The following is a 15,505-nucleotide window of genomic DNA, read 5'->3' as shown; positions in this document are numbered from 1 at the left end:
CCATGTATCCCCACAATCTGTGTCCTCAGGTGTCTGTGTCACCAGAACCACATGTCCCTGGGTGTCCATGTGTCCCCACGCACATGTGTCACCAGAACTACATGTCCCTGGGTGTCCATGTGTCCCCATGATCTGTGTCCTCGGGTGTCTGTGTCACCAGTACTGTGTGTCCCTGGGTGGCCGTGTGTCCCTGGGTGGCCATGTGTCCCCACGATCTGTGTCCTTGGGTGTCCATGTGTCACCAGAACACACGTCCCTGTGATCCGTGTCCTTGGGTGTCCATGTATCACCAAGACGTGTGTCCTTGGGTGTTCGTGTATCTCCACAAGCATGTGTCCCCAGGTTGTGTGCCCACAAGTGTGTGTCACCAGGATGTGTGTCTTTGGGTTTCCATGTGCCACCAGGACACACATCCTCAGGTGTCCCTGTTACCAAGATGAGTGTCCCTGGGTGTCTGTGTGTCCCCAGAAGCACATCTCCCTGGGATGTGTGACCGTGGGTGTCCATGTGTCCCCATAAGTGCGTATCCCTGGGATGTGTCCTCAAGTGTCCATGTGTCATCAGGACATGTGCCCTTGGGTGTTCATGTGTCTCCAAAATGTGTGTCCTTGGGTGTCCCTGAGATGTGTGTCCTCAGGTGTCCATGTGTCCCCACAAGTGTGTGTCCCTGGGATGTGTGACTTTGGGTGTCCATGTTACCAAGATGTGCATGTCTGTGCGTCCCCAGGGTGTCTGTCCCCAGATGTCTGTGTCCCAGAATATGTCCCCTCAGGTGTCTGTGTCACCCCACAAGCACTTTCATGGGGACATGTGTCCACAGGCATCCATGTGCGTCCCCAAGAGCATCACTGGGATGTGTGTCCTCAGGTGTCCATGTGTCCTCCCACAAGCGTGTCCCCAGGCATCCGTGTGTCCCCACGCACGTCCCACACCCATCCCCATAAGGACCTCAGGGGGGTGTGGGTGGCCCTGGGTGGGTGGGGGACTCCCCAAAAGACCCCAAGGCAGGTGGCACGGGGGGACACTGCATGATGGAAAAGAACCAGTTTAACCCCAAAACATGCGTAGGCACCCCAACACCCGCCCCACAGAGGTTCAGGGCTCATGAGGATGCCGAGTGACAGGGGGTCCCCAAGCGAGAGGGGACGGGCCAACGTGCCAGGCCACCGTGTCTCTACCAGTGCCACCACCAGGTCCCCTCGGCCACCCCCCTGGCCCTGCCAAACCTCTTTCGGGGCCGGGTCCAGTGTTGATTTTTTCTCATTTTTCTTTTTATTATTTTTTTTCTTTTTTTTTTTTTACATAAAAAGTTCCGTAAAAATTGGATAAAGTAAAATGATTTAAGCAGTAAAATCAATCTTATCAACATAGCATGAGGCCTGCCAGAAATCCAGGGGCAGCCCCGCTCTGCAATATTTACATGGAAACAGATTAAACCTCGCAGAACCAAAAATAAAACCAAGGAAACAACCGGGGGGGGGTGGGCGGGAAAGAAAAAACAATAACCCCAAAACTATCCTTACAAATTGTTCCCGTGGTATCGACACAACTTGGGCTAAAAGAAAAAAAAAAAAAAAAAGAACAAAACAAAAAAAACCCAAATTATCAATATATTCACATATATGTTAAAATATAATACAGAGCTTGGTGACACACGGGGGGTGCACACCGCCAGCACCGCGGGGGGGCAGCCGGCGAAGCCTCGCGTCGCACAGCCCGGGTTTTCCTCTGCATTGCCCCGGCAGCACAAACCGCCTCACGCCATAAGGAACAAAGTTTATTTTCTTTTTTTTTTTTTCCTTTTTTTTTTTAAAAAAAATAATAAATTCACAGGTTGGTGGTTTAAAACCGCGAATCCTGGTATTCCAAGGTTTGGCTGCACCCGGCATCGCTGGGGTGGTGGTGGGGGTTACTCCAGGTCCGTGTCCTCTTTGGGTTTGTAGATGGCCCCAAATTTCTGCATGTACTTCTTGATGTACTCCTTCGTCTTGTGCTTCACGTTCTCGTTGCACTCCAGATCCTCCGGGTTCTTGCAGTATTTCAGCTCCTTGTTCATGACGCCATGAGTCAGCTGCAGGGGACAGGTGCGGCCAGGAATACCCACCATTATTCCCAGTATTCTCAGTCTTGGGGATTCTCCAAGCTATTTTGCTATTATTCCCCAAATCCTTGCTATTGTTCCCCTAATACCTGCTATTACTCCCCAAATATTCCCCAAGCTATTTTGCTGTTACTCCCAAATACTCCCAAAGCTATTTTCCTGTTATTGCTTAAATATTCCCCAAATACTTCCTGTTATTCCCCAAACATTCCCCAAATATTGGCTATTATTATTCCCCAACTATTTCCTAAGCTGTTTTGCTATAATTCCCCAAAGATTTGCCATTTTCCCCCAACTATTTCCTATTATTCCCCAAACAATTTTGCTATTATTCCCCAACTATTTGCTACCATTCTCCAAATATTTGCTATTATTCCCCAAATATTTGCTATTATAGCCCAACTATTACCCAAGCTATTTTTGTTCCTATTTCCCAAATATTTACTATTATTCCCCAAATAGCCCCAGTATTTGCCGTCACTTCCCAACTACTTCCCAAGCTGTTTTGCTTTTACTCCCCAAATACTCCCTATTATTCCTCAACTACTTCCCAAGCTATTTTGCTATTTTTTCCCAAATATTCCCCAAACAATTTTGCTCTTATTCCCCAATTACTCCCCCACTATTTGCTGCGATTCCCCACGGACCAGCTCTTGTTCCCCCAAGATTGCCCTTTCTCTGCCCCATCTGAGCCGGCAGCCGGGGCGCTGCAGTCCCCCCTTCCCCGGGTCCAGAGGGGATGTCCCCAGCCGTGCCACCGCTGTCACCTTGCGTGCCAGGTGTTTGAAGTCCTCCGTGGTGGTGATGCGCCCCACCTTGCAGTCGGGTTTGCGGTAGGGGTTCAGGCACTGCACTATGAACTGCGACATCTGCGGGAGAGGAGACCCAGATCCAGCCCTGCCCTCGCTCACCAGCCCCACCGCCCCTTCCCAGGGGCACCCCAGCACCCCGAGCAGCGGGTGCCCCATGACAGTGTCACCTGCGTGGGACAATGAGCCCCAGCACCCCACACCAGTGTCCCCCTCGGACATGTCACTGGGGTGGGACAGTGAAAAACCCCGCAGGGCACTGGGGAAACTCACTTCTTTCCTGAACACTTCCTTGCTCTTCTTGGCCAGCTCGCTGGACGTGTCTGCTTCCGCTGTCTTGGGCTTCTTGGAAGACTGGAGAGAGGGGGAAAAAAAGGATGCTGTATGCCCCCTGGGGCGATCCCTTGCTCAGTCCCTGTCCCCACCTTGGGGACAGCAGTCCCACCACCCAGCCCTGTCCTACAGCCAGGTGGGCAGCACACACTTCCCAGCCCAGTGCCAGCACACTTAGCCCAGTCCCGGTGAGCGGAATTCCCAGCCTGATGCTGGCACGCTCCCCAGCCTGGTCCTGGCAAGCTTCCCAGCCCAGGCCTGGTGCACTCCCCACCCCAATCCCACCAGCCTTCTCAGCCTGCTCCCAGTGCGCTTCCGAGCCCAGTGCTGGAATGCTTCCCAGCCCAACACCGGCACGCTCCCCACCCCAAACCAGGCACACTCCCCAGGCTGGTCCCAGCACTTCCCAGCCCAGTGCCAGTGTGCTTCCCAGCCTGATGCCAGCATGCTCCTCACCCCAATCCCGCCACGCTTCCCAACCTCATCCTGGTGAGCTTCCCAGCCCAGCACTGGCACGTTCCCCACCCTGACCCTGGCACACTTCCTAGCCCAGTCCTGGTGTGCTCCCCCAGCGCTTCCCAGCCTGGTCCTGGGACACTCTCCAGCCCAATTCCAGAGGGCTTCCCAGTCTGATCCCAGCACACTCCTCAGCCCAGTTCCAGAGTGCTTCCCAGTCTGATCCGGGCACACTTGCTGGCACACTCCAGCCACACTGCTGGGCTGGGAAGGCACAGCTCCTGGGGAGGCATGGAACCACTCCTCGCTCATTTTCTTTGGAAAAAAAGCTGGAAAAAGGGCATGAGCTGGTCCTGGGGAAGTCAGGCTGGTTTGGAGGGGAGGGCCAGCCCTGCAGTGGGGTCTTTAGCTGGAGGTGAGGCAGGAAGAAAGCTGAGGTTCCCCCCTCCCCATTTATTTCACCCATGTCCAAGCCTTATCACCAGCACAACGATGACTCACAGGGATGGACCCAGCACGGCTGGACCCCCGGGTCAGGGGGGGCACTGTCCCAGCCTTGCTCTGGCGGCTGTTTGAGCCAAGCTCGTTTACTCAGCCCATTAAACCAGGCGCTCGGTGGCAGCTACCGACTGCGGCAGAACCGTCCCTGCTGGAGCCGCCTGCCCGGTGTGCCGGCACACTGGCACGCCATCAGCCCTCATGCTGAAAGCACTGCGAGGGCTGGGACCCCACTGGTGAGCGTTTACAACAGGTTCTCTTTAGCTACAGGTGATCACTGAAGGATAAAGGGAATTCTATAGGAATTTCTGGCTGTTCCCCTAAGTACTAATCCCACAGAGCACAAGCACCAGCTGATCTAATTTGTTGCTGATATTAACAGAGTAGAAACTGCACCCACTGCATCCCTTCACCACCAGCTCAACACCTACCTCCCCCGCACTCCCACCCATCCCTATGGGCTTTGCCTTCAAGGCCTGTGACCTCCTCAGAGTCTAAGAGAGCAAACAGCCGCATCTCTCCTCCAGTGCTTTATCAGGAGAGGTTTGGGTACCGCGAGTTATCACAACTTGGATTTTAAAGATGGGGAGCGCAAAAAGGCTTGTTAAAGGCTTGCAAAGCTGGAGGGAGATCTGCCCTCTCCTTGTGCTCTTTAGAAGTGCCCTGCTATTTCTTTTAATTGAAAAAACTCAGTTTTTTGAAGTATTGAACACTGGAAAAAGCAGGAGCCATCCCATCCCTTTCAAACCCCACAGACACGCCTGGCCGAGGCTGGAGGGCAGAGCTGCAAAATCCCATAAGCAAAGCGAAGTGGGACTTAGATCAGCCCCCCACAGGGAAGTTTTATGGCTGGGAGCTGTCCCGAGCAAGCGCTGGTGCGTCTCTGGGCTGGCCGCACATCAAAGCTCACCGCTCCCTGCCCACAGCTCAGGGACTGACATCAAAAGGCCAGTGATGGGGAGCAGATGGCTCCCTGCTGGCTCCCGGCGCGGCTCCGGCACCATGGTGTCACCAAGCCCTGCCACCTTCCATCACCAAGCCCTTCTCCACCACCACCACCCCAGCATCTCCAGCACACCCCAATTCCTCTTAATTCCCCGAGCCCGCACAAGAAAGGAGTATTTTCTACATGGGTCAGTTTGGTAACAACAGGATTTTAACGTAGCCCTCAGAGGATGTCATAAACTATCAGCGCTAATTAGCTTGCCCCAGTAGAGCCAAGGACAGGTCTGGAGTTTGCAGGGAAGCGCTGTAAATACCAAATAAAGAGGTGTGTAAATAAATGTGTAAAGGAAGTAAATGCAAAAATAAAGCTTACCTGGTCGGGTTAAGCCTGGGGCTAAATGCTCCTGGGATTTTGAGCTCCATCGCTTCCCCCCCGACCGTGGGAGCCACCTGGGCTGTGGGGGTGACTTGGAAGGGGGAAAACGGCACTTTTTGGGGACCGGAGCAAGGACAGGCCAAACACCAGATGCCCACCAAGCTGCTGCCCCAGCATAGGCAGTGCTGCCAGCACCAGGCAACCAGCACCGCCTGGCAGCTCATGTGAAATCCTGCTCCTCTCGGCCACAGCATGCAGAGTGGGGGGAAAACCAGTGCCAAAATTTGTAGGGGAAAAATGAGTAGACACAGAAACTGTATTTCTAAGCTACTACTTGTGCAAAGATGCTGATTTCTCCTCATGTTAAAATTAATCTTTAACATTAAAACTTCCTTATCAAAGGGCTTTAGCCTGCATTGACATGACCACAGCGCTTCCCCCATAGCTCCTCCAAAATGCTCCTGTAATTCAAAGCCATGCTGCCTGCCAGGAAACCTGTAACACAGGAAAAGACCCCCAAAATGGTGGTATTCACATTTATCAGCCTTGCTGCTTTATGCAAAAACCCTCCAGAGAAGAGGTGAGGATGGAGAAGCCAGCAGATGCTGTTAGGGGAAAATCAGCCTGGGATGGGGTGATGGTGGGAGGGGAGCAAGAAGCCAAATGCGCTGGGAAATTCGGAGGAGCCTGTGCAGGGGGGACAACAAAATCCTCCAGCAGCATGGGATAAGGCTGCTGGAATCTGCTCCACTGATACTGGCTTTTCCATGCTCTCCGCAGGGTACCAATAAGCAGAGACACAAACACATCCGTGCAATAAATCCGGGCTTTTTCCATCTTAAAAGAACACCAAAACTTTGGCATCCAGCCCCATGCCAGTGCCAGCCTCCCTGAGCACTCTGCCAGGCCACTCTCTCATGAAACCCCTCTTCCAAGGGGAAAAGCAGGTTTAAAAATGTGCTTTAAAGGGAAATAGCAAGCGTGGCTTCGAATGCCTTTCCATCAAAATCACTATACTGGTGTGCGAGCCCCAGGCAACCTCACCCACTGCTGACACCAGCCACAGCAACAGCAGCCATGCCGGGGCTTTGAGGGTATCAGGAAGGGAGCAAATGATGCTCCGAAGCATGTTGAACACACTCCGGAGGAAATAAAATACCCCAGTCGCTGCCGATGCAAGTGTTTCGCCAGGACGAGCGGTGCCTCGTGGCTGGGGAACACCAGGAATAGCACAGCAGCTGTCGGATGGCCAGAGCCGTGATGCCAGCGGGTTTAATCCCTCTTGGAAAAGGTGCAGGGTGGGGAGGAGGAGGGTAAAAAAATCCAAGGAATGTGGTTACAATTTCAGGGTGGAAACATCACTATGGAGGCGGTGGTGAGCGAGCTATGACCATGGGGGAATTCAATGTTATTTCCATGACCGGGAAAAACCCAACCTTCAGGCCATCCTGGCCAAGAAGAAAAAGATTTAAAGCTCTAAAGTGAGTAAGAACCACATCACCGTAAGGTCAGCCAAAGCTGCATGGCCGCTATTAATTTAGGAACGAGGTATTGATGGCTTCAGAGAAGTTTTGCACTTGAAAATAGGGCTTTTGGGGTTTGAGTGAGCACTGAAAACCGGCAGAAACAGCCAGCTCATGTCTGCTCTGAGGTGAAGCCTGTCAAGCATCACCCCAGTCCTCGGCATCTCTTTTATCCCAGAGGTTTTGAATCTGGCATGTAAATGCCTGCCCGCATTTACAGAAGCATCTTTCCTAGCTGTTCCCTCTGCAGTCGCAGGCACCACCGAGACCCTCAGTCCATGGGGAAAAAGACTCCCGGGCTGCAAAGCACCAGCACAACTATATCAGAAGAGCCCAACCTTCTTCTCAGCATCTCATTCTCATTACAAGGACGTTTATCTCCAGACTGGTCCACACCACTAAGCCTTACCTCATACAGCTAGAGCAGCAAACCCTCCATGGGGATGCAGTTTATGGCTATTCCAGATGAACAAACCTTGCCTTAAAGCCTAAAATGAAGGTCTGTTTGATAAATAGGTTCTCGCGTCTCGCTCTGCATGCCGGTATCCTTCAACAGCAATCTGCAACCCGAATCCAGAAGCAACATGCAAGCGCAGATGAACTGGGATCAACCCAAGGCAAACACAGGGCAAGCCCTTCCCATCCAAGCCCAACGCGCTGTAGAAAACGGGCAAATTAGAAATATTTTTCTTTCAGCCTGAGTCATCTGGAATGTTCACAAAGCTGCACGAGGTCAGTTTTTATGTTTTTGCTGAGCACAATAAAGGGAGTTCTCAGCCAGAGCAGCACAAGGTCGCTGCATGGTACTGAACCTGTAGCTCACCTAAGGGATCCAGTGAGCCCAGGACACTTGTGTGTTTATGAATCCTCCCAGTGCCATGATTATTTGCTCCTTTGCCCACTGAGGATCCAACCAGAACCACAGGGGATGCCAGCAGGGTACCCATGATGCTGACCCAGGCACAAAATATCATTTAAAAAGCTTTTCTGGATTCCTCTGCAGAAGTAAAGACTCCCTGGCTGAGCAGTTTGTGCCAGGTCTTAGTGAATTTTCTAATTAACTTTTTTCACAGGGAGAGAAACATTTGTAAATAATACAGTTTAACTGAACTCGCCAGGAATCCCGGCTGAAGTACTCAAGGGGTGTGACAGGGATTGGGTTAACACTTGGGATCCTGTGAAACACATGCGAAATGTGATCGCAGCACATTGGGATGTTCCTGGGCACTGCAGGACAGACAACACCTTCAGTACCTACAGCAAAATTAGTACCGGGTATGTGGGCATCACCCAAGCATCGAGAGAATTGCTCCTGAAGAGTTATAACCCAACAAACCTTTCTCCCTGCAGCTCTCCTCTCTTCTTTTTAGAGAATCAGGAAGGTATACAGGGTGATTTATCTACAGGGGCTCAGCAGCTGCTGCTTGGACTCTGCCCTCCCTGCTTTGCAAGAGCTGGCAGAGCTGGAAACACACACCGATGGCAGACATATCCCCAGGGGGGCTCAGCCAAGTCCCCTCCCACAGAACGCTGAGGTGGCTGTGGCCACAGAGGGACCTAACTGAAAATCAAGTCCCATTTGGAGAGCAGCTCCATCCTCACAGGCATCAACCTTTGACAGCAGGAGCGGTGGAGATTCTGCAGCATTCACCAGGAAAGCAGAAAGGCAGCTGGTGGTGGAAGCAACACAGAGCTCCCAGCTCTTCTACTGCCACACTTAGTTTTTCCTATTTCAGTGATATCCCCCTTCCTGCCCCCTTTTTTTGGCCAGTTATAAGGTCATCTCCACACATGAGGCTGCAGTAATGCTTGGCATCCAGGGCAGAACACCAGCCGCCCCCAGAAAGCCTGTGTTCATCCAAGCCGCGGTCAGCACAGCTCGAGAGGTAAACAAAGGTACACTGGGGTCTTTACCAAGCCAGCACCCAGAAGGACGAGGAGGTGAGAGCATCACAAAAATCTCTGCTTGAGTATTTGTCACCAGGGCTAAACCTGGCAGCAACAAGGGGAAGCTGCTCTTCAGCAGCTACCAGGCAGCGCAGCATATTTCATCAGGTGTTCCAGAGTGGCAAGAAAAGAACAACTTAACTCTGTTAATCCCCTACCACTATTAAAAAGCACAAAAACAGTGGTCCTATGGTCAGTACAGCCACTACAGCATATCTTGGGTCACTGTCATTCCCCCAAGTCCATACCGACCTCAGCAACAGCCCTGGCGTTCACTGCTCCTGCCCTGAAGGACAAGATTATCCGTGTGGTCTGCCAGAGATGTTAAGCGGTTTCCCTCGCTGACCCCACACTTACCTTCATGGGGTTTTCATCATATGTTGGGGTCCCGAGGTCCATTTCAGCTTCATGTTCAAGGCTGGCATCGTCCCCTGGGCTGTCCCAGGTAGGAGGGTCCCACTGGGTTTGCCTGGAGGAAGACAGAGAGACAGAGGACCATCACCCTCTTAAAAATAACTAGTACCTGCTTATCGATTGTCCCATCAGCAGGAACACCTGGTCTGCACTGACCACCAAAACCCTTAACACAGGTGTAATGCATGGCCCTATCTTGCTGTTCATGAGTTTGAGTAGGCTTCTAAGTCGGAGAAGGCTACAGCCAAGCAAGAACTCAAAAAAGGGAATTCACACTTCCCATCACTGCTGACACTCAACGTGGGATTAAGGGAAGTTTATCCCAGGCATGAAATAAAGAAGGTCAGTGATTCTGGCGTGGAAAGATGGGAGCAATCACAGCGGAGTGGCTGGGGAAGGTGCTGTTTCATGCAGAGCGAGGGTCAGCCCTAGACACCTCAAAGCCAAGTGCTCAGCCACAGGTATCTCATCGAGGAAAGGACGCAGATCAAAGATCCTGAGAAAGGCCACAGGAAGGAGCAAGAGCTTGAAGGGATGCCACGAGGCTCATCTCATCCATACACTAGAAGAGGCTAAACACAGGGCTAGAGCTCTGCTTGGCTCACTGCACATGGGAAGAAGCCACCAGAGCCTGCATGGGCTTGTCAGGCCAATGCTCAGAGAAGAGGCCCGCTGTGCTCAAACCAGGGAAGGATGGGAAGAACTGGTCTGCATTTCCTCAAGGCTGGAAGAGGGGAGTGGGAAGCCATCAGCATCCAAGGGCAAATACAGGACAGTGCCAGGGAGGAAACACCATTGACCAGGGGAGGAACACAACTAGGAGAAATCAGGGCCAAGAGGACAGACCGCTGCCTTTGCAGGACTAGGGCAAGTATGGGACTCTCCATCAGGTGAGAGGACTCAGTCACAAACAGGCTAAACAAGAGGGATGCAAAGGACAGCTCCCCAGACCTCATTAGATTTGGAGGTGACCTAACATGGCAACTATTTGCCATCTCTTGACTCTTGTGTGAAGCCAGGATGTGTGCTCTTCAGCTCAATACAAAGAAATCCTGAAAGCCTGCATCAAAAGAAGCCGCTGGTTTGAATTTCTGGAGGTTTCTGACCTGTATCAGAAACCCTGTCCCACTTCAGGGCTTTTTACTTTTCAGGACATGCTAGGGGGAAGCATGAAAGTCTTATTTCAACAAGCCCCCACGTGCTTCACCATGCTACTTGATTCTCCAGATACTGCTGAATATCCCTGAGCTTGGACCACTATTAATTTGATTGCCAAGTAGAACAAAATATTTAAATAAGAAGACCTAACAAGTAAGATTTCCTTTCCTGTATTGGCCCCATTCTGTTGGAAGATACACAGTTAAAAGAAGAACTGAAAGAAATCTTCCAGCATGTGTTCCTTGAAAAAGTTCAAGATTAATTATATTCAATTAGCGGCTTCTCATGTAGTTGCAGAAGATGCACAGAAGAGGCATTCCTTGCCAAGGGGGAAGGCTCAGCTGCGTCTCTTCGTCTCATTGCAAGACTTCCAAACCACAGCACAAATCACGAATTCCTGCTCGGCTGTTTTCTTTTCCTTCCTGGGGTTTGAAGCTCTCCTGCTCTGCTGTTGGTGCAACTCTGGATGTGTAAGGCAGCGAAAGAAGTCCAAACAGGGGACTGAAAAGGTCAACTGATGCAAAGAAATGTGTGCAAGTAACAGTAACTGATATCAAGACAGTCAGGACATGTAACAAAATACTCAGGTGTAACCTTTTAGAGAGGTGGATCCCCACAGAGACCTCACATGGAGTTTGAAAGTTAAAAAAAATAATAATTGTTTTCGTAAGTCTAAAATCCATGATATAAATTTTATATGAATTCATAGGTAATGATCAAAAAACTTGGTACCTTCCAAAACTGATCACAAAGGTGTGAGGAAAACACTGGGAAACTATTTCTTGCTTTAGAACAGACCAGAGGTCTGAAGGCAGAAAAAACGAGGGTGAGAAGACAAACCCTTTGATGCCACATGCCGCGGATCCCAGCGGATCCCTGAGGCATCAAAGACCTCCTGTTCATACAGCACACCCGCTGCAACGCTCGCACACGCGTTAAACCTCCACAGAGCGGGGTTATCTGCCTGGCACTGCCGTCAGAGCCCCATGGATGTTTCAGAGCATGAAGGGCAGACGCGGTCTCTCTCTACCTGTTAATTCTGCTGCTATTTCAGCACCGCGTGGGGCACCTCATATTCAGGCAGAGCGATGAACGTGTCAAAGGATTTAAATCCGACTTGACTAAGATGCTGGGGAGAAATACGTTGCTTTGATGAGATTTTTATTTTTTTGCAATCAGATCGTCAGAAGTGGAGCTCCTCACCACCGTGTTATCACAGCGGGTTACAACTCAATGCACGGCTGGAGTCACTGTTCACAAGGAAATCGAGTGCTATCACTGCACTTCTGCTTGCAGAAAACAGGGCTCCATCCCTGGGCCACATTTTCGGGGGTGAAGGAGAGGTTTTGAGCAATCTCAGCCTCCCACCCACCCAGCTTATGAGCAGCACCCTGCTGGGTACAGGCTTTGCAGTGCCTAATGAGACTCTGAGGGCTGAACATGCATTTCTCTTCCACCCAATTCCTTCACTTGAGCCATCAAACTCCAGCCCTGACGCAGCCATCACGCCCACTTTGTTACCACGCTCACCTCGTTATCATGCTTACCTTGTTACCACGTGGTAGTAGTAGATCTTCCCCTCTGGATCTCGGGCTGTTTTCCAGTTAGGTGGGAGGACAATTGTTTTGGGTTTTGGAGGGGATGGTGGAGGCAAGTCCAGGAGGTTATTGGTCACCACAAGCTCTGGCTGAAAATAGCACAGAACAGGTGTAGAAAAAGACGTGAGCGGTCGTGAGAGTGCTCAGGGCAACCCTGACACCTCTTCCCCCCATGACAATGACTTTGGTGAAGGTAAAACTTAAAAATTACATTAGTGTTGGCCCAAGAAGTAGAGGACAGGATCTTCCCCTAGTTCTTCATCAGATACCCCAAGCACCCACTCAACCACACCCTGAGCCTGCAATACAGCCGCTTTACCACCCCTGCTCTTAAATCCTCTGTAGTGGATGCCAAAGCCACCATTTCTGATGGAGAGGCTTCAGCAGCAAAAGCAGTCATGGAGTTCCTACACACCCACCCATATGCAGCCTTCTCAGATGTGCCGGCAGAAAGCCCTGAACACAAGATCTGGGCTCAAATCCCACCAAAACACATCCGATGCACACATCCAGCCTGAAAAGCAGCATCCTGAAGGATACCAGCATGCTGCTGCATGTGAAAGTCCTCTGGCTGGTACCACCAATGCTTTCACACCATCCAGAAGCCACGGGGAATCACGCAAACCCAAAGCAGATGCAGATGAACACTCCCCATCCCGTCTGACCCACCAAGCCTTACCTGCTGGATGGGCTGAGGCTGCCCAGCTGTGACAATTGTAGTTACTGCTGTCGGTGGCTGCACAATGACTCCCTGCGGATGAGCTGTGTAAATCTGTTGGCCTTGGATGTACTGGAGACCTGGCTGGGCATAACTCTGAAATGGAGCACAGAGAATCACAAGTCAGCTTGCTTTAGCAAAAAGCCCTTCACTGGAGGACACAGTACAGTTTCCCTTACTGGGAATCAAATCATGGAGGCCAAAAGAGGATTACAGTCATCGAGGACTAGTAGAAGATAACATCCAAACCAAACAGCAATAACCACTGACTGAGGCGGGGTTCAAGCAAACAATCTTGGCCGATTTGCTGTCCCCGGAGTCGTACAATTGCCTATGTCTCGGTTTTTGGAAGAACTAGGCATCGGCAAGATGCTGAATACCAATATCCTTGTTAATGAAGACAAAGCACAAGGAGAAACCACTTTAGCATAGTCATTTGGAGCTCCAGACTGAGCCTGATGGAAGGGGACATGTAATTCAGAGAAAACCGATAAAGAAAGCTGATCTGTTGGGGTTTTTGTTTGGTTTAAGCTGGTAGCTCCAGACTCTGCTTCTAAAAGCCAATGGAAGGCAAACTCACAGCCCTGCATTTTACTGCTTACTTGGTCAATGACAGTGGAAGCTCTTATGCAGAAATACCCATTCACTGGAATCAACAATCAAAAAACCAACTTAACTTCTATAAACAGGTTACAAATAATCTCTGTAAGCTGTAAACTCCTGCTTGGCTCCAACAACTACAGCATTTGTACATGGAAAATACCCTACTTAAATGTGCTTTTCTCATACCCTTGCATGGGAAGTCATCAGAGAAGTGCTACTGCAGCTTAGTATCAGAGCAAAGCAGGATGCTCTAACATTAAGAGCACTAGCAAAGAGTGAGCAAATAAAGTGGTTTTCCCAGCTGCAGGCTGGTACCCTTCATTTTGTGGGTGTTTTCACGCCATGCCTTGTCTGAAATAGAAATTACCTGTACAATCGGTGGGGTCGTTTGTGAGTAGGGAGATGTCACACCATAAACGGTCTGACAGGTCTGTCCTTGGTAATATATGGCTGGTTGAGACTGGGCTGGCGAGTACTGCTGTTGTACTGCTACAGTCTGCTGGCTGGAATCCCAAACCCCGTAGCTCTGACTCTGCACTGGTCCCGGTGCAGCCACGGGCAGGACGGCCACATTGGGTTCTTGATGGACCACGGTGTCGCTTTGTGCTACATACTGTGGAGTCGTAACCTCCATCGTCGTTGCTACATGTTGGACTACTGGTACCGGCTGAGGAGTAGTTAGGGTTGGTTCTACTGTGTGCCCAACCAAGGTCTGTGGGTGTTCATATGCTGCTGTCGAGCACATCGAATCCATGGTGGGCGTGGGCAGCAGAACTTTTCCAGCGTTGGGGTTGCTGGGATCTACATAGGCTTGCATGGGGTAGCCAGGTGGGTAGCCGATAAAGCTGTGGTGGGGCGTGCCGTAGCCCATGGAGTCGTAGGGCAGGGGGGATGTCATCCCCAGGTTTTGCAGTTGCTGTTGCTGTTTCTGGGCTTCCCGCTGGGCAACCTCCTGTTCAAACAGCTTCCTGCGCTCCTCTGTGGACAGCTTGTTGCGATCCTTAAGCCGGGCTTTCTTCTTCGAAGATGCTGGTGTGTCATACCTGGGAGAGGATGAAAAGAGAAGGTTTCGTGAGACCTCAGAAACCTGAAGGTCCAGGGCTCCAGCAGCGAAACAGCCACCACTGATGGCAGCAGACACTGGGGGCCCAAATGCCCAACAGCAGCAACAATTCCTAAAAACATTTGTTTTCAGGCACTCGACCAACCATGGCAACTCATAGGGAGGAGAAACATCCACTGGTCCCACTTGTCCATGAGGGCAGAGGATGAGCTAAGTGGTCCCACTGGATTTACCAACTTCAGTTCGGTGCTGAAGCTAATGGTGATGCAAAGATGCAGCGGTTGTCGGGAAGATCTGCTGGGTAGCACCAAGACACCCGGAGAGGGGAGGCAATATCTCAAGGGCCAACAGAGAACCCGAGGAGAGGGTGGAATAAGCAGGGTGCCCCCTGAGCAGGCTGAGGACCCATGCTGGAGACCCTCTGCCATGGTTTCCCGAAGCGGGACCAGAACAGATGGGTTTTGGAAGAGGCTCTCCAAGAAGGTGCACCTCACACCACAACATCTTCACTCCCAAAGATCAGAGCAGCTCAGCAATGGGGAAAGTACCCCAAATTTCTTGTCTAAGGTTTCCCCTGGCATTGGAGCTGCAGACACAGGCGCATTTGCAGACATGACAAAGAACAAGGGAATTACAAACAGCACGTTTCTGTTTAGAGTTATGCTATTTACTAGACCGCAGATCCAGCTTAAAAAATAATAAAGTGTGGATGGATTTTTTAATTATTTTTTTACAAATAAGAATTTCCATCCCGACACACAGAGCAGCTGGAGGGATTTTTCCAAGGAGTTAAAGAAGGGGGAAAACCAAAAAAAAAAAGCCTAAAGACTTTGATCAGACCTCAACCAAGGAAAATTTCAGATCAAAGGTGGATATTTTGAGAAGTTATGAGTGTGGTAAAATGGGGATTACAAGCAAAAATGCTTTGCAGCCCTAATATAATGGATTCTACAAAGCATCCAG

At 50.8% G+C, this 15,505-nt stretch overlaps 1 protein-coding gene across 2 annotated transcripts in view; it reads right to left on the bottom strand.

Annotated features, from left to right (window-relative positions):
• Positions 1–1,602: 1,602 nt before the first annotated feature.
• SETD2 (SET domain containing 2, histone lysine methyltransferase) overlaps positions 1,603–15,505 on the bottom strand; it is a 66,596-nt gene continuing 52,693 nt past the window's right edge. For both annotated transcript variants that reach the window (XM_037383132.1, XM_037383133.1), the window contains exons 15-21: positions 13,847–14,522; positions 12,838–12,972; positions 12,108–12,247; positions 9,346–9,457; positions 3,184–3,264; positions 2,869–2,970; positions 1,603–2,071 (exon numbers count right to left, since the gene is read on the bottom strand). In XM_037383132.1, coding sequence (XP_037239029.1) covers positions 1,910–2,071; positions 2,869–2,970; positions 3,184–3,264; positions 9,346–9,457; positions 12,108–12,247; positions 12,838–12,972; positions 13,847–14,522 — 1,408 coding nt within the window. In that variant the 3' untranslated portion in view covers positions 1,603–1,909. The remainder of the gene's footprint in view (positions 2,072–2,868; positions 2,971–3,183; positions 3,265–9,345; positions 9,458–12,107; positions 12,248–12,837; positions 12,973–13,846; positions 14,523–15,505) is intronic.

Source organism: Falco rusticolus, chromosome 4, assembly GCF_015220075.1.
Source record: "Falco rusticolus isolate bFalRus1 chromosome 4, bFalRus1.pri, whole genome shotgun sequence".
Taxonomy (NCBI): domain Eukaryota; kingdom Metazoa; phylum Chordata; class Aves; order Falconiformes; family Falconidae; genus Falco; species Falco rusticolus.
The sequence above is the reverse complement of the archived record's forward strand: the minus strand, read 5'-3'. Positions and strand labels throughout refer to the sequence as shown.